Source organism: Daucus carota, chromosome 5 (assembly GCF_001625215.2).
Source record: "Daucus carota subsp. sativus chromosome 5, DH1 v3.0, whole genome shotgun sequence".
Classification (NCBI taxonomy): domain Eukaryota; kingdom Viridiplantae; phylum Streptophyta; class Magnoliopsida; order Apiales; family Apiaceae; genus Daucus; species Daucus carota.
Window position 1 is genome coordinate 44,386,118 of NC_030385.2, and position 21,540 is coordinate 44,407,657.

The 21,540-nt window shown below is 35.2% G+C and overlaps 2 protein-coding genes across 2 annotated transcripts; both read right to left on the reverse strand.

The window, feature by feature from the left end:
• Window positions 1–1,009: 1,009 nt before the first annotated feature.
• Window positions 1,010–14,066, reverse strand: LOC108223301 (protein transport protein SEC24 A). The gene is made up of 14 exons (XM_017397477.2): window positions 13,934–14,066; window positions 11,001–12,194; window positions 10,749–10,887; window positions 9,102–9,292; window positions 8,619–8,726; window positions 8,335–8,538; window positions 7,881–8,112; window positions 7,192–7,341; window positions 6,908–7,064; window positions 5,474–5,601; window positions 5,060–5,382; window positions 4,792–4,980; window positions 3,678–3,918; window positions 1,010–1,338 (listed from the first exon to the last, which is right to left on the reverse strand). Exons 2-13 carry the CDS (start codon window positions 12,141–12,143, stop codon window positions 3,685–3,687), a joined length of 3,198 nt encoding a protein of 1,065 aa, XP_017252966.1. The 5' UTR covers window positions 12,144–12,194; window positions 13,934–14,066; the 3' UTR covers window positions 1,010–1,338; window positions 3,678–3,684.
• A 950-nt stretch (window positions 14,067–15,016) lies between these two features.
• Window positions 15,017–18,533, reverse strand: LOC108222565 (uncharacterized). Its single transcript, XM_017396470.2, has 5 exons — window positions 17,009–18,533; window positions 15,814–16,920; window positions 15,567–15,737; window positions 15,384–15,462; window positions 15,017–15,220 (listed from the first exon to the last, which is right to left on the reverse strand). The coding sequence occupies exons 1-5, from the start codon at window positions 18,509–18,511 to the stop codon at window positions 15,213–15,215; spliced, it is 2,868 nt and encodes a 955-aa protein (XP_017251959.2). The 5' UTR covers window positions 18,512–18,533; the 3' UTR covers window positions 15,017–15,212.
• Between the last annotated feature and the right edge of the window lie 3,007 nt (window positions 18,534–21,540).

Below are 21,540 nucleotides of genomic sequence, written 5' to 3' on the forward strand. Positions count from 1 at the left end.
TGGTTATAAACTGAATGGGCAAGTTAATTATAACCAAGTACTGACCCGAGCTGTGAGTTTGTGAAGGTGATGAAGGAGTTTGCATTCGGAACAAGTGATAAAAGGCACCATGCTGGAGTGAGTGGAGTGCAACACCGCATTGTTTGGACTTTGGTGACCACAGCTGCCTAGAAGTTCATATTTTTTGAAAATATGGTTAAAATATGGTTAGATCCATATTTTGTGAGAAATATGAGACCAAAAATCAAACCAAATCTATTATTTTAAATGTGATTTTATATTCATCCAAATTTATATTGATTTGGATTGGTTTAATAGTTTTAGAACCTCTAAGTGCAGTTTACCAAAGAAGCAGCATCATGCATGCCCCATGGGCCATGGGCTTGTTACAGGCTTACAGCACACTATAAACCAAACCAAGTAACACCTCCTTAAGGCAACCAGAAAAGTTTTGAATAATTAAAAATAAATTGAATGTTGGATTTTATTGTTTTTATGGTTATTAAAAAAATACATTTAAATTGGAACCAAATGCAGATAAAAGAAATATGAAAAAAAGTAGCACAAATTGCAATTTCTCCTGTGCAATCTTGAGGCAGATACAGAACCCAAAATTTGTCAACATCTAAAACAATCGGTTAGGTATCAACACCAGAATCATAATAAGTTGGGTGGCAAAAAAATCTATTTTCCCTTTCACATATGCTTTGAACGGCAGTACAGCTAAAATTCGGCTTCATTATTCCAACAGTTCGGTATACATTCAAGTAAATTACATTCGTGTCCAGATTGTTGTGCTCACACAGAAGATAGATGGTAAGTGAGCCCGGATCATTCTAGAGGACACAATCAGTTCTAATTTTGTTTTAAAAAAAAGAAAAAAAAAAAGATCTGCAAAATGGATCGAGAAAGTCAGCTTTCCCTCATGAAGCAATGCACCATAAGCTTTCGGGCTCTACAACGAAAATTTGTTCCCATTGCAGGCACTTCTATACAACTCAACTTAACAAGCACACCAAACAAGCACTCTAATTGATAATAGCATCTCAACCCTTGGTTCAGAGAACAAAAACTTGCACGTAATACCCTCATCAATTTGCAAATAAACAAAAACATATTGAGACTCTAATTTATTCCACCACAGCCTAGTAAATATTACATAGGACAGATGCATTTACTTTGAGGCTACTCTAAACATATCATTTTCAATCTCATCAGATATTATCTACACTTTCAGAGGAATGAAGTAGATTTGATTTTCCTCGGTCAAAATTTTTCTCGGAGTCGAGAAAGATGGAACTTGCTAATCCTGTAGATGTTCTGCTAGAATGAGATACCCTGAAATCAAGAAAGTTTTAAGTAATTAGGTCATATACTAGTTCGAGGGTTTTTATTTTCTTGTTTGTTGATAATCTAGCTGTATATTTGACCAAGAGCGTGTGGTGTCCCAAACCTGCTCCTCCCCCCCCCCCCAACACACACACACTTAATCCTAATTTGAAACCACATGATAAAAATTAATATTGATTGTTGACTATCACATCCGTTACAAAAATTATATTTCAAATATAACAGGACTTCTGGAATCTTATTAACATATATCCAAAATCAATACAACTGTCTGAACTAGGGGTGTACACGGGTCGGTGAAACCGACCGAACCAACCCAAACCGACCATATTTCACCCGAACCGAACCGAACTTTTTTGACCCGATTAATAATTGGATTAAAAAATGAGTAACCCGATTTAATTGGGTTGGACACGGGTATCGATTTTTTTTAACCGATCCAACCCAACCCGATTAAAAAATATTAAATTACATATAAAAATTATTCACCCCACCCTAATAACCCATAATACGTTAGCCTAGTCCATTTAACTAATTGTTGATTCGTTGTGCTTTGATAATTATTGATTTGTTGTGCTTTACTAATTGTTTCTATTCAACTTAATTTTTAAATTTATTGTTGTAATTCTGAAGTTTCTTGTATCGAGCTTAACTTAGTATCAAGCTTTAATTGTTTTAGTCACTAGTGCAGGTTTTTTAAAATGTTATAGTGCCTAACTCATTTTGTATATATTAGGTATTTCACCTGCTTGCTGTAGTACATACAGTTAAAGTTTTATCTTTTGATGTGTCGAAATTTGGCTTTGCTAGATTATGAAAAGAAAATTATTTTATATTTCATAACCCGATCAAACCGATCCAAACCGATCCGAACCGAAGTAATACAAATTGGTTTGGGTTATGAATTTAATTTTTATGGTTTGGGTTGAGAATTTGAAAACCCGATTTAATTGGGTTGGGTCGTTAAATTTCTTTAACCCGTCCAACCCGAACCGTGTACACCCCTAGTCTGAACTATAAACCAGGCTTAAGGAAAACCAAACCAAACATACCCCAGCATACCTCATTTGCATGTAGGGCCCAGATAGGGCAACATACTCGAACGTTACCCATATCCCCAAAAGTAGAGAGGTTCTCGTAAAGACTCAAGTAGAATCTAGTGAAAGTGACATTTACTCGAACCTCACCCGTATTCCTAGAAGTGAAAAGAGTTTTCATAACGACCCACAGCTTTTGAATTGAATTTATTTTATTTCTAAAATGTATATATATTGAAACTTATAAACATTATAAAAATCCTCACTTCAAAAAGTTTGTCTGAACTGAAAAATAGTGAAGAAAGGACAATAATCTGGTTGAAAAAAATACAGGGACACAGGAAAAAAGCATGGAAACCATAAGAAGAAACACCCGACACAGGTCATCTCTTCAGAGAGAATGTAAGCCTCTCTAATTTAACGTATTTAGAAACCCCCATGCTTCCCTCTGTGCTCAACCCCACAAAGATAAAAAGCTACTCTAAACGACATATATAGGAACTCCTATCATAGGTCATGTCGTGAAAGAGGTTTATACTACCCTTCATCCCACCTCCTCGACAGTTTTCTGCTCATTGACACTCCTCTTCACCGATGTTGTCACCGTCGAGAAAAAAATTGGTCAAACAACCACAATCTTCTCTCTCTGGCAAATCATCGGTTAAGAACTGGCCACTTCTGTTCTAACAGAGGTCCTTGCTCACATATGTATTTATGATTTTATATCCCAGATTGCCAAAACATGCCTTCATAGCGCTGCATAACCTCTAAACTCCTCCAAATAACTTCATGATGTCCACTATCTTTGGCCATCTCTATATCTATTAACAAGATATGAGCAGATCCTTGCTACACTCTTTATATTTCTCCACGAGGCATGTAAGAAAATATATAGAAAGATTACTTTACTTACTTTCCTAATAAGAACATCCTGCGTCAATGAGGTGAGTAAAAGAACAAGCCTACAATTGATGTGTCTAAGTGGTAGTACTTTCGGATCACCCTGATCCACACCATCCAAGATGTTAGGTTACATAGCTTCGCTGAAAACATCTAAAATTGACTTGACCTACACATATATATTTGGCGCTTTGAGCTCCAGACACACCATAGCAATTATTTTGTACAAGTATATCGGACAACTGATAGTCCGTATAATCTCCTCTTTTAACGTATGTTAGTGACAACTACTCCTATAAAAGTTTTATTACACGATTGTCATTTATGCATCAATCAAATTATTGTAACAGTGCATTATATTTTTTGCTATATGTAACAGTGTTTTCTTACCTGTATGTTATGCGTTTTGCTGAATTTGCCGATGAATTTGTTGGATCCAGTCAACATAGCCATTCATACCACCAACTTGGTCTTCAACAAGGTTTGCCAACATGAAGAAGCCTTCTCTTGGCTGTTCACCTTGTCTAACAAGATGACACGACTGATAATATGATGGGTCACACTCTCTAAACTTTTGAAGTAAGCGCATTAGCTTCCTTGACATTTCATTGTCACGCTCTGATAAGGAAACCTGATTTTGACGATTATACAAGAATGAAGTCAAACACCTTCCTAACAATATATACGCCTCCCGACAGAAAGAACATTGAACAGATCAAATACTGGAGAAAGGTAGAGACAAACAGTGGAAGGGTTAGACATCATGTTCACAGCAAAACACTAATGCACGTTCCATTATAAACACGGTCTACACAACTATAGTGTGTGACTGATAAACTTGTTTTGTAAATTCGAGATGAATGAACCCCGTAATATATATTTATATATATATATATAACATAGAATATGCATGCTTGCAGTTTCGTTCATGAAGCCTAAAGGAAGACCTGCTACCAGTCTTATAGTCTTTTAATTTTCTGCTTTCCAAGAACATACTAACACATAACTGCTGTATTTTTCCCGCTTGTTAAAGGAAGTGATTGGTTATTATAATAAAACAGAAATGAAAAACCTTTACTTCAGTTTTCACATCAAACAAGATATCTTCAAAGAATTCGCATATAACATCTACCACAATGTGACTATTTTAATTATAATAATGATCTTCAATGAACTCAGTGCACTGATTAAGCTTTATAAACTTGTAATAGGCACATAATTTATTATCTTTTTCGAGTCGGGTCTATGTCGGGTTCCGGCCGTGTCGGATTTTGCCACCCCTACCTAGATTTCTTATCTTATTTGATATTATTTGCTAATTAGGTTAATCAAATCTCTCTAAAAAAATTGGTCTAGTCTGCCTGATTTAAATTGTTAGGGTTGTGAAAAATTGATAGAATCCTGGATCGATCTATAATTGCTACAACTTAGCAATGTTGATAAGCATTATTTTACTCATCAACATGTGTGTGTGTGACTGTGTAATATAGTATAAGAAGCATACCCTTGAGTAATCTGTTGTGAAGTCATCACCAAGTAGATTCATAGCAATAGTTGGTGACAGCATTTTCCCAAACCATATGACAAACCTAAAACCATCATCGAAAATATAAAGACCACCAGCATCTAAGCTCTCTGCAGTAAGTGGTAGCGCCTTGCATATATTTTTGAGTTCATCAGTTTTTGGTAGTGCCTGCAATCCCAATGTAACTTAAGAGATACATAACAAAAGCAATACATTCCATGGATCATGAATGCAACTTACTACTTACTTTGACAAGGTGCTCATCAATTCGCACCAAGGTAGGGTACAGAAGCTTCAAAAGTTTATTTACTGGCAAAGCCATTATGGTGTATCCTGCTGCACAGCGTTCATCAAGTTGAACATCACCATAACCCCCACGTAAGGGTGTTGATTTGCACAGTGTTAACGCATACAAAGGGAGGAATCTTAATGACTCTGGATAGATCATCCTGTTTCCAACACGATGCTGCACAGCATATAAATTTCGATATTCTCTGAGAGCTTTGACAAGTCTGAGTAAAATAGAATTGCGAGCTTCTTCTAGTTTATAGGACAGACTTTTCTCAATTGCTGCAAACCAAAATATGCTTATAAGTCATATTTCAAGAACATATAGATTGAAAGTTCCGCAATCGAATTGTAACTATATATGTTAGTTTACCTAGTCTTGAAAGCAACGAAACAATGGCACCAGTGTCAGCCTGTCGATACATCTCTCCTAACTCTGCAACCACGGGTGCTGCCATCGTGTGTACCCTTATCCGCCTTTCTCCATTGGAGGAAGTGTATCTTTTGAAGGTTAAGGAACTTCATAATAGATACAACTTATTTCCAATGACTCACCAAACAATTTCACATAGGAGCACAATTCGAGTAAAAATAAACATACAATGATCGGAAATTTTGAAGCACACAGTAACTGAGGAAAATGACAGCACAAAATACAACACCTCTTTAACACTAAACCCACAACATAACATGAAACGAGTTTGTTAATCTGGTCACTTGACAATATCAAAATTCTATAGGTAACTTTAAAACTGGTCGCGTTAAATTTCTCCTGAACTCCCCAAGTCACAACAAAAAAATAGAAAGGCACATGGCAATTCATTTTGCATTAAGAATGCATAGTATATTTAGGAGATAACATGTTATCCGGACAAAAGAATTTGTTACCATCACCATGCCCCGTTGTGGCATTGAAGTCAATGGGAGTTATGCCACCCAATCATATTTCTATGCTTTCAAGATTAGTGCCTTGACATATTTAAGACCCGTATATCTTCCAATACTAAATTCATACTTAAAACAGCAATAATGAGATCTCTTTATAAATTTCCTTCTAAATCTCCTCGCAGTCTTTTCAGCAGAAAGCTGTAATGTTACGACACACGTACATCTTCTGAGAAATGTTAAGTAGTTTGTTGAAAAATTGTGGTCACCAATATTCTACAATTGACACCAATGTTTTGATTTAAAACTGGAGTAAGTATGTGACTTATGTGACTTACCTATAATATAAAGTAATTAGTAAATGACTGCAGACAACAGAGGTTGTACTACTCAGAAGTATAAACATATTCTTTGGATAATTATTCCATGCTGCTGAATGCTTTCTCAAGAAGTGTTTGCTTTTATTGAGAATTAATGACCAAACCTAGTGATGAAAGATATTATTTGCTACTCATTTGAGATACTATGATTCATGACAAGGCTTAGTATAAAAACTTCTTCTATATGAGCACTTAATTTTATGTTACCCGGACTCTTCATATTGCCCCAAGTACCCGTGTCGGACACTCAACACTCAGACGTGGGTAAGGACACTTAAATAACTAAGCCAAAAATATATAAAATTTTCAAACGTTGCCAGGTCCACCACTTGGACATGTATCCATGTTGGACACTTCCAGCCGAGCCCGGTGACAGACTTAATCATTGTACAAGTCTATATCTTTCATTTGCCTCTTGTTATCCTAATCTGTCATTTGTAACAGATTAACATATTACTTCCTCTTTTTTATTGAATATCAAACTAGTAAACTACACCTGGAGCCCAAGCTCTTCACCTGATTGCACACACTACAAAGGATACAACAAAGCAACCTGGAAATAAACTGTCTGAGTTGTCAGCAATGTATCCTCCAGGGATAACTGCATTGCATAAGCTTTATCACAGTCTACTGCTGGTAGAGCTAATAGATCAGTGGATCTCAACATGAAGTTCCCATGATAAGATGTAAAACGCACACCTACATGTAAAAAAGTTATATATGTATTCAGTATATATCGGTATCCAGAAATGCACCCACAATTTCGGCCATGAGAAAAAGACACTGTTTAGCTACTTCTACAGTAAAAGGATAACCGAGGACTAACCCTTTCCGCATCTTATCCGCATAACAGCTTCCCAGGCAGTTTCTCTAGTCAGGTCTCTGGCTAACTCATGTCTTAACTTCTCTTTGTGAATGGCAGATTGGAAGCTTGGATAGTAATACAACTGTCCACCAGTATATTTGGCCAGAATACCTACATGATAAAAGATATAAATTTGGGAATGGTATCTCACTGCAAATAGAAAAAAGTAATTGCAGACGGAAGAGTATCTTATCTATAAGCAAAAAAAATACATCCAAAAAGAATAAGCATAGGATGACATGAGGTATATATCCCGAGTAATACAATCTAAAGTTGGCAAACATATCATGATTTTTGAATAAAAGCTCAAATGCTCACACAGTTAACTGCCTGCTAAAGGTAAGATTATACTGAACAATTCGAACTCATAGTTGCATTAAAGACTGATTCTATTACATATTTCTGCAAGGTTGTGACCTAAGATATTTTTAATTACAAGAGCAAAATATACAGTTTCTTAAACATCTATTGATCTATTCTTATAAGTGGATGCATAAAGAATGTGATGTTATTATTCAAGCTTCTATCTCCCAGTCATAAACTTATTATATCAGATTTACTTATAGAGGAGATCACTCAAATTTTACACACCATATTTTGCTGATACTGAAGTTTTAAAGCATTTGATCAATACAAACATTGATTTATACCTAAGGAAGCAACATCATTATACTTGTCGCTGAATGCATACACATTGGCGGAAATCTGGTACTTAGTGAAATCAGCAGCCATCTGTTTATAAAAGGGATCTTCTGGTATTCTAATCGTGTGCTCTTTATCTGTTCCATAAACACGAATATCATCACCGCGCAACCTCAAGCGACCAACACCAAGTGACGGGAGTGTATTCTGGAAAATCAACAGTTTACCACCAAGTTGACTCTGTAGCAAAAGACATACATACAAGTATGTGAGATATCATGAATTGAAGAGAAATCAGTATAATAAGTGATCTGAACTGTCATAAGAGTGACATTTTTTTTTCAAATGCAACACTTTTTAAATATTGCAAGAAGTAAAACAGACGCTAAACAATCAGCATCGCATAATATATCGAGTTTGAGGTCATCAATCTAACTTCAGATGCAAACAAGGAATACTTGCCATGATCATAAATGCAGCTTTAAGTGCTGGACCAAAAGCAGATTCCACATTGACATTGTCCTGAAACATGGAAGGCAAGCTATCCACTAGTGCTTCCACAACACTTCTTGATTCTGACAAGTTAACAAGGAGATCATCTGGCAAGGGAACGAATATATCATCCAGATCCGACACCACCATCATTTGGGGCTGCGTCAAAGACGACTGGCAGGACAAATACAGCAGTTCCTTGAATATGGATGGTTGCAGTAAGGGATAGTCCAAAACAAATAGATAATACTTGCCTTGATATTATAGAAGTGAATTGTGCTGTCATAAGTAATGAACCCAATCTGTGTCCTGGAGCTTCCCGGCAACCTGTCCAAACAAGACTTGATAGTTTCTGCCACTACCTGAAGAAGAACATTATACACTATAAGTAACTTACTCCAACATACACATCCAGACTCATATGCATATGATCAACTTCATATTGATGTTTTTATATATAAGGGCACAAGAGAATATGTAAAGAGATCATGAATGATAGGAAAAATTTCTACCTTGTTTAGCCTTTACAACCTGCAACTTGCTTAACAAACATTCAATAAGGACTGGTTCAGAGAATTATGCATGGCATAAATAACCAACGTTTTAACCACCGAGCAATTTAAGTTGAAGTAATTTTCAATTTAAAAGATAAATGCAAAGTACTTCTGAAGTTGATGCACCCAAAAAAGCAGGAAAAAGAACAAATAATAACTGCATATCCTTGGTGAACGTCTTACCTGAATCATTCCACTTCTGACTGCAGATACTGACACATCGATCAAGAAAAAATAAAGCGTTGGCATGGGTGGCCGCACCATGTATTCAGGTGGAGCAACAAACTCCACACTACCTTTGCTAAGCTCTGGCCGCTGATCCAAATCACTTCTTCTACCAGTGGCATCTAGAGGGGCATAATATTCGGCTGGAACTGGATATGATTTCCACAATGATATTAGGAAATATGTGTTAAAAGATATGATAAATAAAAAAGAGCAAGTCATAGCACCAACAAGACTATAATGAGCAACAAATCCTTCTCTCCATCAAACATTGTCTACAAAAATAAGGTAAAAGTGTTGTGTACTTGTTTGGATATAACAAGCTGTTATCATTGCTTGGGGCAGAATATGCAAAAACAACCTGGCACATTAATGATGGCCAAAGGATCTGTCTAGTTAAAACATGGTGACAGTAAATCCAAAACTCCAAGAACTAAATATAAGATTTACAAAATGCACGTAGCTTGGCACAAAACCTGATAGAGAAGTCGGACACTCCTTTATGCAAATTGGGTTAAATTAAAATCGAACTGCTTGCCCCTTGCTAATAGAGTATGGGCCTGACAAGTGACTTGCATTCTTAACATTAATCACACAAAGCCAATTTGGGCCTGAAGAGTTGACCACCAGGAGCTGACTTCAGGCCAAGTACGTGCATCAAACACATTTAACAATACGCCTCGTATAAAAACTAACTTCGAGCGAAAAATTTAAATCACCGTTGCCATTACATGGGTAAGAATTATAACAAATCTGTCCATGTTTGAAGTGTCAAGCATAACGAGGTACCTAGGTATAGACTCAACACCACCAAGTAAAATTTGGCTCTAAGTCCATGTTAGAACACGTCACAGACTAGACTGCTAAAATGCTATATTCTTAACAAAATGCAAGTTAAAGATCCTTGCAAATATTTCCAAGGATTACGTTGCTTTTATGATGCAACACGCTACTTTTACAATGAAACACACTACACGAGTAGAGAAGGTTTTTAGATTATAATCAATGCTCCTTGTTACATGATTTATTAGCTATCTGAATATATATTTACATATTGATAGCAATGGATCATAGTCCTGGCTCAGCCACCAGTTCACTGCTTATGTATAGGATAAAGAATTAGATGGGCAGCAAGCATAAACTATTAATGGATTTTAAAACCATTCTAAGAGAGGTGGAATGTTCAGGAATTATATGTCAAATAAATGAGGATGAACCCCCTCCCGAAAATGAGTGCAACATCATTTGGACTAATAAGAGAGATGCGTTAAAAAAATTATTTATCTAAACAGTCTCGGACTATTTTTGGGTCAAAATACAATACTGGAGGATCATCGTTGACCAGAAGATGGAGTTTTAACCAGGTGAGGAAGTGGGTTCAAAAAGGATGCAGGTTTAATATAATACATGCTCCCCGTGATATAATAAAGTCACTGAAATTTGACTTGATCTACATGCAAACATGATAGAAGATATTACTACGTGAACACAAAAAACATTTTGAGTACCCTTATAAACAGACTACATAGCTATAGCCAAGTATCTTTTCCCTTGCACTCCATAATGAAAGTCAAACACTCTTGTATAAACAAAAGGGGCATTTACCATCATTAAGCAGAGCACAGATGTTGCATTTCCACTTTCTCCCACTATCTGTGAAAGTCACGTAGGGATTCACATATGTGCGACATCTTCTACAGCGAATGATCCCCATTGAAGCAAAGTTAACAACTGGCACTTCCTCCTGAATTTGAACAGTCAGCAAGAAGCATGTAAACTGAAGAGAGTGCATAGATACAATAAACTAAAATATCTCTCGATAACAACAAAAGAAAGCCGTGAGTGAATGATTCTTACCCCAACAGGAGCTTCAGCAAGTGGACAAACAACTGCACCAAGAGGTAAATGCCACCTGGAAACTAGTGATTGCGAGTTTGGTATGGCACTAGTTGTTAGCCTTATATATCTGGAATCAGAATTCATGGGGTACATCTCAGCAAAAGATTTTGGCTTCACGTCACCATCCAAAGGCCGTGGCAAAGTCTTAGGATCCAGTCCTGAATCGAATGATCCTGGAACAGACCCCAGAGTGAGTGAACTAAAATCTTCTATTAATCCTTGCACAGGTCCCATAGGAGGTCCAGATCCCGTGGGTCTCATTTGCTCCCTCGAGAACGGGCCAGTAGATGTTGCAACTGGGGGAGCGCCAAAACCACCTTGAGAAGAAAGGTAAGGAGTGGGTCCTGCCGGAGGAGAAGCACGGTAATTCTCTTGATGAGGAACAAATGCTGCAGACTTTACAGGTGGGGGTTGGGTAACAACAGGAGGTTGCTTACCAGGATAGGCTTGGTAAGCTGATTGCATGGTTCCGCGAACAAAATTAGATGGACCCATCTGGGAAAATGATGGCTGCAAGTTTGGTCTTGGAGCAAAGATTGAAGAATCTACAGATGAGTTGGGAATATTCGCACCTGACGGCATACTGTTTATAGTAGGTGGAGGTCCAGTTGGTGCCGTTGAAATTTGAGGCCTAGTTTGTGGGGGGAAAAATTGTTGTCCTGCAGGTGAAGCCTGAGGAGGCGGTGCTTGAATCGTTGAGGGAAATTGTGGGGATGGGAATCGTTGAAAAGGTCCTGATGCTGGTGGACCAGATTGTGGTGGTACTGCATTTGTGGATGGAGTAATAGACCTAGCTGAGTATGAAGGTCTGAATTCAGGGGTCTCTGTACCCGAAACCGGCCCAGATGATGAAAAAGGAGTTATGGGATGTGATGCAGGATGCATATTTGGCTTTATAGCAGAACCAGATTCAGCCGGTCCTGATGATGAAAATGGGGTAGTATTCTGTTGAGGAGGAGGCGGAGTTGGCCTAAAGGCAGAGGCATCTGGTCCAACGATAGGACGGTTTAATATATTAGGTCTAATACCTTGTGTGGCAGCAAAGGGTGAGGGGGCAGGCCGTGAAGGTATATATGCACGATTGGGATCTTCAGTCCCCATATTTTCTTTCTCAAAGTCAGACGCCTTGGTCTACAATTTTCCTAAAAAAATCTGCAAAACAATAATTAGGGAACCACACATCATTTATAAAGAAAAATCAAACAATTAGTTCTAGGATCAGCAGTAGGTATATTGCCTATCAAAGTAATGAAAGAAAAAGCTAAGGTACATATTATAAGCTATCTGAGATACTTTTTAAGAGGTTATAGAGAAACAGGCAAGCACAATATATTAAGAAGAGGTAAATCATCAGTTTGTAGGTAAAATAGAATATGTAAAATAACAAATGGGAGGTAAGGACAAAAACATGATACCTTCATATTCATTTCAAAATACTGATAAGTGTAATATACTAGCTTTAGATTTATTAGTTCGAGAATTAAAATCAGCCTGCATCTTCTCAGGCTTAAACATAGTATATGCTTCCTAAACCCTGTGGCACCATGGTTGCCAGTTAAAATCAAGCTCAAATATCAATAATTAGTTGGAAAGGTTTATAAACAACTAATACAATTGCAGAAAACTAAAAATTGGCAATGAATATCATATTTAACGGGGCAGACTCAATGAACCAAGCCAATTTCACTACTTTCTCATACATGGCATTTAGAAGCCCTATTGCTATCTAGCATCGCGACGTTAGTAACTGCTAATTTAAAAAATCTGATTAAACAACCTTTATTTAGGTCCCATAACAAAATTTCTCTTTGACCATTGCTTACAGGACAGAATAAGGGTTTTTAGGCTTGACAGGTGCCTAAATTCTATAATTACAAGTAGAGGTGAATGTAAATATACCCAAATTTATATATTCTTGTGTTCAAATACTAAATTAATTTAGTCTACAAACCAGTGGAATCATATTGGTATTTTGGTGAATCTTATTTGCATTCTTAATGATTTAAGAAGTATAAACTACACTTCAAATAAGAATTTTATCTTCAATCTTATAGCATAATGTGTGTTTTGTACTCCCTCCTTCCCATTTTCATAGTCCACTTTGCACAAATCACACATATTAAGAAATATTTAATATGATATGTTGTTATCATTGTCATATTTTATATTTCTTCGTTTGTCAGACCGCCATTCAAGTAACTACTAACTACACGATTCGCCCTGAAAATTTTAATTACAAGAGTAATTTTCCACTTCAAAAATCCTTAAATACATAAAGACATCCATAATTAACCGAATATATCATAGGATTCACCATAGGCTACAATACGTATAGCACCGACCGACTACAATATAAATATTATCCACCTAGCCTGTACTTTCTAGGCAAAATTAGTTTGAGCATATGCTTACGTACTTTCAATGCAAAAGAGGAAAGTTAAGCACAAAGTATCAAAGGTGTGAACTTTAGGCACTATTGTAAACCCATTTGAATAAAGTTTTGAACTTTAGGATCATATATCTCAAATCCCGTGGATATTCTATATGAATCAGTTTTCCCAATTAATATATTATCGAAACAATTCGATAAAATTTAAACATAAACACATACAATACAATACAAAACTACCCATAAGAAGAGTGAAGTTAAGAATGAAGTATCAAAGGTGTGAACTTGGGGCATCAGTGTTAATCTTTTATAATGAAGTTTCAAATTTTAAGATCATATATCACAAATCTTGAGGAATTATACATACAAACAGTCCGTAAAGTGAAGAACTTGATCGAAACAAATGATTAACAAGGGTGTGTTACTCTGTGTGTGTATGATTGACAGTTTTTTTAAAGATTGAAAAAATTAAATTGAATTCGGGGGGATTGATTTTATGTACCTCTTGTTTCTCCAACAATCTCAGGAGCTTTCAAATCTGGCAACGGAGAGATCGAGAGAGACTGAGAGAGCAAATAGTACACGAGAGAGAGACAGAGACCGGGTTTACGTTGTTTAATTAAACGTTGTATTAGTTTAATATCCGAACTCATATTGCAATAATTTTGTATAAATAAATGAAAGGAAATTAGGGTAATTGTTGGAATTGTGTTATACAGAATCAAGAATTTATTTTTAAAAAAAATATTTATACTTATATTTTAAAATTAAATAAACATATAATTTTATAAATATTATATTAATTTCATACAAAAGTGTATATTAAAATAAAATTTGGGTATTCATAAATAAATTTCATATTTTACTATTTAATCTCCGATTTCATGTTTAATTGAATAAATATATATTTATACTTAGTTTATAATTCATTATTCTTTTATACTAATTTATAACCGATAAATATATTCATTATATTTTTATATTAATTTATAGTCCATGTCATGCAGATATTTTTATGAATATATATTTATATCTCTTGTAATTTTATTTCTGAAAAATATATTCATATGTTGAACAACAAAAACTAACCATTCATATCAATTTCGTGATATTCAAAAAATATATTTAAAAAATTATATTTTAATTATATAAATAGGAGTTTGTTTATCAGTAGCTCAAACCCCGGCGTTAGCCCATCCCACTACTGAGTAAGCTGGTAAACTTTGGGCTTCGCCAGCCCACTTTGAAATATTAGCCCAAAGGTTATGATAACATTCCTATCAGGCATCAGCTATCATTGGATATTTCAGATCTGATAACTTAAAAGGCCATTTGTTTGATCCACTAAGATAACTCGGGCCAGTATAGCGAGACCATGTGACCAAAACGACTGTATGGTTAAAGCCCATCTCTGTCTGCACGCCTCCATTGGATTTCTTTTTCTGATAAGAGCTATTAACCAAAAAACCCAACAAACTTGTCATTTTTTTGCCAAAAAACCTTTAAACTTTTTTTTCACTTATAACCCCAATAAACTTTACTAAATCTTTGAAAAAAAACTAACTAGAGTTACTTGTAGCTGACGTGGACTAACCATGATCATATTATATCTTATGTGGCAAATTGATTACAATTAATCAAAAAATATATAAATAACTAAAAAGTATATCAGCACCACTACATCCCTCCTCTGTTGCTAATAACATATTGGAATCATTTCAAATAGAGTTGCATAAGTTTGATGATTGAATTCTTTTTCAGCACACATGTTGAATGTTATCTCATGGACCTGAAAAAACACAAAACACAATTGCATAAGAAAAAAGTATACTAGCAACCTGTTCACTTCAATCAAAATCACCAACTTACAGAGACAAGAACATTGAAAAATAAATTATATATATAGCTTAATAATAATGAAGCAGATTGAAAAAATAACTCAAATCTCTTACTTCTTGACGTTGATGTGGAATTTATATCCCCCGTCTTGATTGTTCTTGGAGTGTCAATTGTTCTATACAATTCCACAAGCTGTTACAGATAACAAATTATAACAAATTAGTAACAATGTAGTTTTATAGCTCGGTGAGGTCGGAACTAAATCTATAGGCTCATATGTTTATAATACGAGATACCTGGGATATAAAAGAACTATCAGGCGAGGTCGGAACTAAATCTGTAGGCTCGGATGTTTGGATTGGTATTGCAGCATTATTCGCAACATTTTCATTGCTCGGTGGATTTGGACCTGCCATTCCTGCGCTTGAACTTTCTTCAGCTCGGCCTCCACTAGGGAGTAAATAACCCTGGTAAATTTAAAAGTTAATTAGTATCCATGTAATTGCTTATAATTAATAGTAAAATAAAATATAAATTACATACATTTAAATACATCTTCCCTGTTTTAGGATCAGTATACAATCCAACTCCAACATCTTTATTTTTCTTTTTTGGTTTTAGAATAGAACTTGATGCTGCTTTTTGAACCTTTGGCCTCCCGCCTTTGTTTTTTGGTTTCTCAACTTCCAGAGTCTTTTTCTTTGGTGAATTCTTGCAAGTTTTCTTATTATGTCCGATTTCTCCACAATTACTACATGTCATCTGCACTCCTTTCTTGCTAACTTGCACTGCTCCGTTAGCTTTTAAAGAAGTACCTTTAGCATTATCTTCGTGCATTTCCTTTCTTCTTGCTTTTTTAGGTCTCCCTGGCATTCTCCTTTGCATCGGCGGAAGTACAGGCACTAGTTTGCTCTTAGGCCACATATCACTACCCTCTAGTGGTTGCATATAGTTTGTGTATGTTTTCCAGTAAGTTTCTTTCTTGTATGCAGCATCAACATAGTCATCAGGATTCCCATTACCATAATATATAGCACTAATTGCATGTACACAGGGAATGCCACTTAACTGCCACATATTGCAACTACATGTCTGCTCTCTCATATTCACAATATATCCAGATGAATTCCCAAGAAAAATTTCAAATTTACCCTCACAATTATGTTTTAAAGTCCAAAATCTATATTTAGCTTTCAAATCTTCCAATTTTTTCCTTATATTGGGACATAGAGGATCTGCATTGTTTTTTAAAATCTTTGGAAAATTTTTCTCCACCCTATCCAAAATTGCTCTTCTAATATCTTCCAACATGAAAATAATGAGCTTATCTCTAGCACTTAATATGCTTCCATTAAATACCTCAGACATATTATTCTCTATATTTGTGCATTTTGTCACACAACTGAAAAATGCCCTACTCCAGACATTAGGGTCATGATCAATAAGCCATGCATAAGCTTGTTTTGAATGCTTACTAATTTTATTTATGGTCCTGCCAAACTCTTCCTTGGTGGTGCTCTTTGCTGCTGCCCAGAATAACTTCCGATAATGGCCTCCATCCCATTTTTTTCTAAAGTTTGCATATATATGTCTAGCACAGTTCCTATGCTCCGCATTTGGAAGAAGCTCGGCCACAGATTTTAGTAACCCCTGCACATAAGTTAAAAAGATAATATAGAATTTTCTAATAATTTTATATACAAGACATATAATTAAATGAAATAATGTCAAAATAAACCTTTTGCTGATCTGAAATTATGGTCCATCCATGTCCGGTGCTCATTATTCCCTCAGGCCCCAAATCCATTAATAAGTGACGAATAAACCAATTCCAGCTGGCATATGATTCTCCCTCGACAACTGCCCAACAGATTGGATACATTTGATCATTAGCATCTCTTCCGATTGCTGACAACAATTCACCTTTGCACTTACCCTTAAGCCAACATCCGTCTAGACCTATCACCTTTCTACAACACTCTTTCCACCCTCGTTTGATACCAGCAAAGCATATATAAATTCTCTTAAAAAATCTGCCCCCATCTTCGTTGGATATATCAACCACAACTCTACTGCCAGGATTAGTCTTTTCAATTTCCTCTGCATAATCAAATAACATTGCATAATGTTTTTCCAAGTCGATCTCAATCTCTCCTACGGCCTTTTGTTTAGCCTTCCAACACTGGTTTAAAGTTACCGTCAAACCATAATTTGTGAAAACATCAGCTTGCATATCTTTTAGCTTCCAACTAGGATTATCTCTGATCTTTCTTGCGTACTCTTTTGCTAGCCAAGTACTATCCACAACAGATGCATTGTAGTCTCTTATGCAAGTGTGGTTATCATTCAATGATTTTATTTGGAAACTCTCTTCACTTGACATTTTAGTGGCCCACAATCTCCACTTGCATATGTCTGGATACCCGCACACCGCAAGTACTCTAGTACTTTCACTTTTTAAATACTTGATTACAAGCCCTTTAGCAACAGAGTGAGATTTAATTGCGTGTCTCAATTCATGACGATCAGCAAATTTCATCCCGATAGCTAGTTCAATATCTCTGTAATTGGTCTTCTCATTATAATACAGTTCTTTTGTAAATACCCCATTTGCTTCCTCAATCTCTTCTAGACATCTTCTGTCTTCATCATCACTTGTATATAAATCTTCATCGAACAAAATTTTCACCTCTTCTTCTTGATTAATTTCATTTTCGGCATAATTCACAGTTTTATTGTTAACAGAAGTCCCATTTATTTCTCCACTCTGAGTGCAAGTCTCATTTTTTTCTCCCCTCTCAAAATCTATCTCATTATCACCATCCCCCTGATAGAATTGCAGTTTTCTTTTTCTTACATTGACCAACTCTTCATCACTGTTAGACATATTATCACAACTCTTTTGGTCATCCTCTACTTCAAAATTCTCATCAACCTCGTGTTCACTATATATCTCAAATTTGGTGTTCATCCCAGAACCATATCTCAACATTTGCATCACATCCCCATCACTTTGTAACTTTAAATAGCCTGCGTCTAAGTCTCTGCTAAATAGTCGAAAATACAACCCTAGTATAGATTGATTTGTTGCATCTTCTCTTGCCAAGTCAAGTAACTCAAAATAACTAAGAACATCAACATCATAATTCTTGCACATTTTAATTTTACCTCCAACATATTTGAGATAAGGCGATTTCTGGAATTTACCATCAAAATGAATCTCCAAGTCTACTTTGTCCATCCTGCATACATAAATATAATCAAATCACATATAATTGAAATCAACATATTACAATAATCAAATCGATTGAACAAGATCAAAACAGAACTAGAAATACTTACCCAGAATGATAAAATATGTGATTAAGTACTAGTCATCTGAAAGGCACCGAGAGATTATAATAAGTGGCTATGACTATATAAATTTGTTCGTATGAACGTAACTTTGACAAAGACAATGTAACCCTAAGATATTCAATGGGTTTATGAAATTAGAATATTATAAATTATTAAAGGATAAATTATTATTATTAATGAATAGGCACGACGTGGCAGACACGTGTATAAAAAGATACAAAATCAGGAAAGATACTTGCCAAGTCAGATCGGTAGATTTAACCATGGTTTATTTTGTATTATTTTATATATTTTAATAAAGTTTATTGGGGTTGTTAATGAAAACAGAAGTTTAAAGGTTTTTTGGCAAAAAAATGATAAGTTGATTGGGTTTTTTGGTTAATAGCTCTTCTGATAATAAAATGTTGGGACTTGGGAGGTGCAGTACCCTCCCAAGTCCCAACATTTTACTTTTTAACAAAATTTGTAATCTTGATCTCAGGAAAAATCAATGACGATAAATGACGTAGACCTGATGTGTCTAATTTTGCTATCATTTTTCTGTTTTGTTTACCTTTTTAGTTTTTTATGATGTATCTGGAATTTTGTCCTAAATTATTTTCCGAATTGCGGGGAGGTGATTGTAATTTGGTTTTATGTGTATACAGAATCATATTATTATTAGTGAATCAGTTATACATTGTCAACTAAAATTTAAAAAATAATTTGAGAATAATTTTTGAATTTTTGATAGAGATACTTTTATGACTTAATTTATCGTAAAACTCCCCCTCAATTATAGCTTCTTATTTTTGTAAATTTTTTCCAAGGGTTAATTATCAACTAGGTCACTATTACACTAGAAAATATCAAGTGGATCACTCGGAAATTTTTGGTCTCATTTGAATCACTAAAGTCATAAAAAATATCAAATAGATACCTCTAATATCTTTTCGAGAAGTAAACTTTGTTTTTCATTGAGTTCCATACATCTTTCTTAGCTGTTATTATAATCAAATGAAAGGTTATGAATTCTAGTATTTATGATAATATCTTCAGATTTTAAGAAATTTATTTACTATTTATTTTAAAATTTTACAATTATTTTGTTTGATTTATATCAAATAAATAATAAATAAATTTATTAAAACTTAAATATATTATCATAAATACTAGAATTCATATCCTTTCATTTGATTATACTAACAGCCAAGAAAAATGTGTGGAACTCAATGAAAAACAAAGTTTACTTCTCGAAAGATATTAGAGGTAATTATTTGATATTTTTTATGACTTTATTAATTCAAATGAGATCAAAAATTTCCGAGTGATCCATTTGATATTTTCTAGTGTAATAAGTGACCCCTTTTTTCTAATATCACCCATTTGTGTGTTTGATTCCAGCACTAAAAGATGTGAAAGTTTGTAATGGCCGAAAACTGAATAATTGTACTGCACTGCACTGTACGTACAAGAAAAACAGAAGCTGCACGCGCATTAAAAAGGCAAGACTTTGGTGGTAAATGGCGATGGAATTGATTTTCGTAATGGAAAAGGAGAAAAGGAAAAGCAGGCAACTGAGAGAGTGATAGTTTAAACGAGTTTGCGGAGCTCTCAACATTTTCAAGTCGGAGAAACCAAGTTAAGATGATCAAATAATGGAATGCATGCATACAGTGGAAAGCAATTGAAAGAAAGAATATCCATCAGAAAAAGGGACGAAACATGAGTACGTTGGCCCCTTGAGAGGGCCAGTGTCGGATTGCAGATGAATCTTTGAGCCGGGTCCCTGCATGGATTACATTTTAAAATTTACGAGATTTCAGTTGGGACAGTGATGGAACTAGGATTTTAGCGTAGAAAGTCAAGAAAATGTCGAGGGGGGGGACTGATTTAGATTATTTTCAAATTTCTGAAATTTTTATGTTTAAGGATAGTTGTCAGGATCCGAGCTCACTCTAATCCTTTTCCGCCTCATATATGCTTTTGGAAATTTAGTTTGAAAAAATCTTTGGCTTTTCTAGTAGTTCAAAGAAGGGTTTTTTTTAGCTAATTTGTAGTTGTAATGTGAAGGAGTGGGGACATGGAACTCCCATTACCAGCAAGTGCATCCACCCCTGGAGAGCGGTATCATTCAATCCCATCAATTCACCATAGCCTTGTAAAGTGTTTGTGTTTTTCGCGATAAAGTTTATTCTTTCTGCTAGCTCCCATGGCACAAATAAAGTGTAGCTTGTTGTGAAACCGGATCCGAATGAAAGAAGATTATGGTCAAACAACTTTCCAAATCAAGATTTCTGGTTCCTGATTACTAATAAAATCTGAAATTTCACAGTATATTTGCTCATCACTAGCATGAGCATCTAGGTAACACATTGATGCTCATTGGCAAATTCAATTGACATGCCATCATCATGTTCTTTTCTTGCTGGAGTAAGTAGTAAAAGAAGAGAGGTATATTTTTCTTTCTCTTTTGCTGATGAGGAGAATGCTTGAGTTTTTATTCCAAGACCATGGTCACTGCAGATTCTCTTTATCTTTGACCGACAAAAGTAACAAATTCCCAACAGAACACATGAGTGTCTGACTAGTTACTGTTGTCTTTCATTCTAATTCTATATCTAGGTAACAAGTGAACTTCTTCATATACATTCCCTCCATTTTTTGCAACATTATACCTCGTATACTTAAAGCACGGTCTCTATCTCTGTCAAACGATGTTTATAACATATCATATTACATTTATAAAACACGGTATTGTGTGAATACAGGAGGTCCACTTATTATCATACCGAGCTTATATAAAACGCGGTATTGTGTGAATACAGGAGGTCCACTTTACAAAACTGAGAACTTAATAAATATAAATATAAATGGGTAGAGAAAAGAGTACAGCTGGAAGGTTAGAATTGGAGTGGCACTGAACATGAGTTG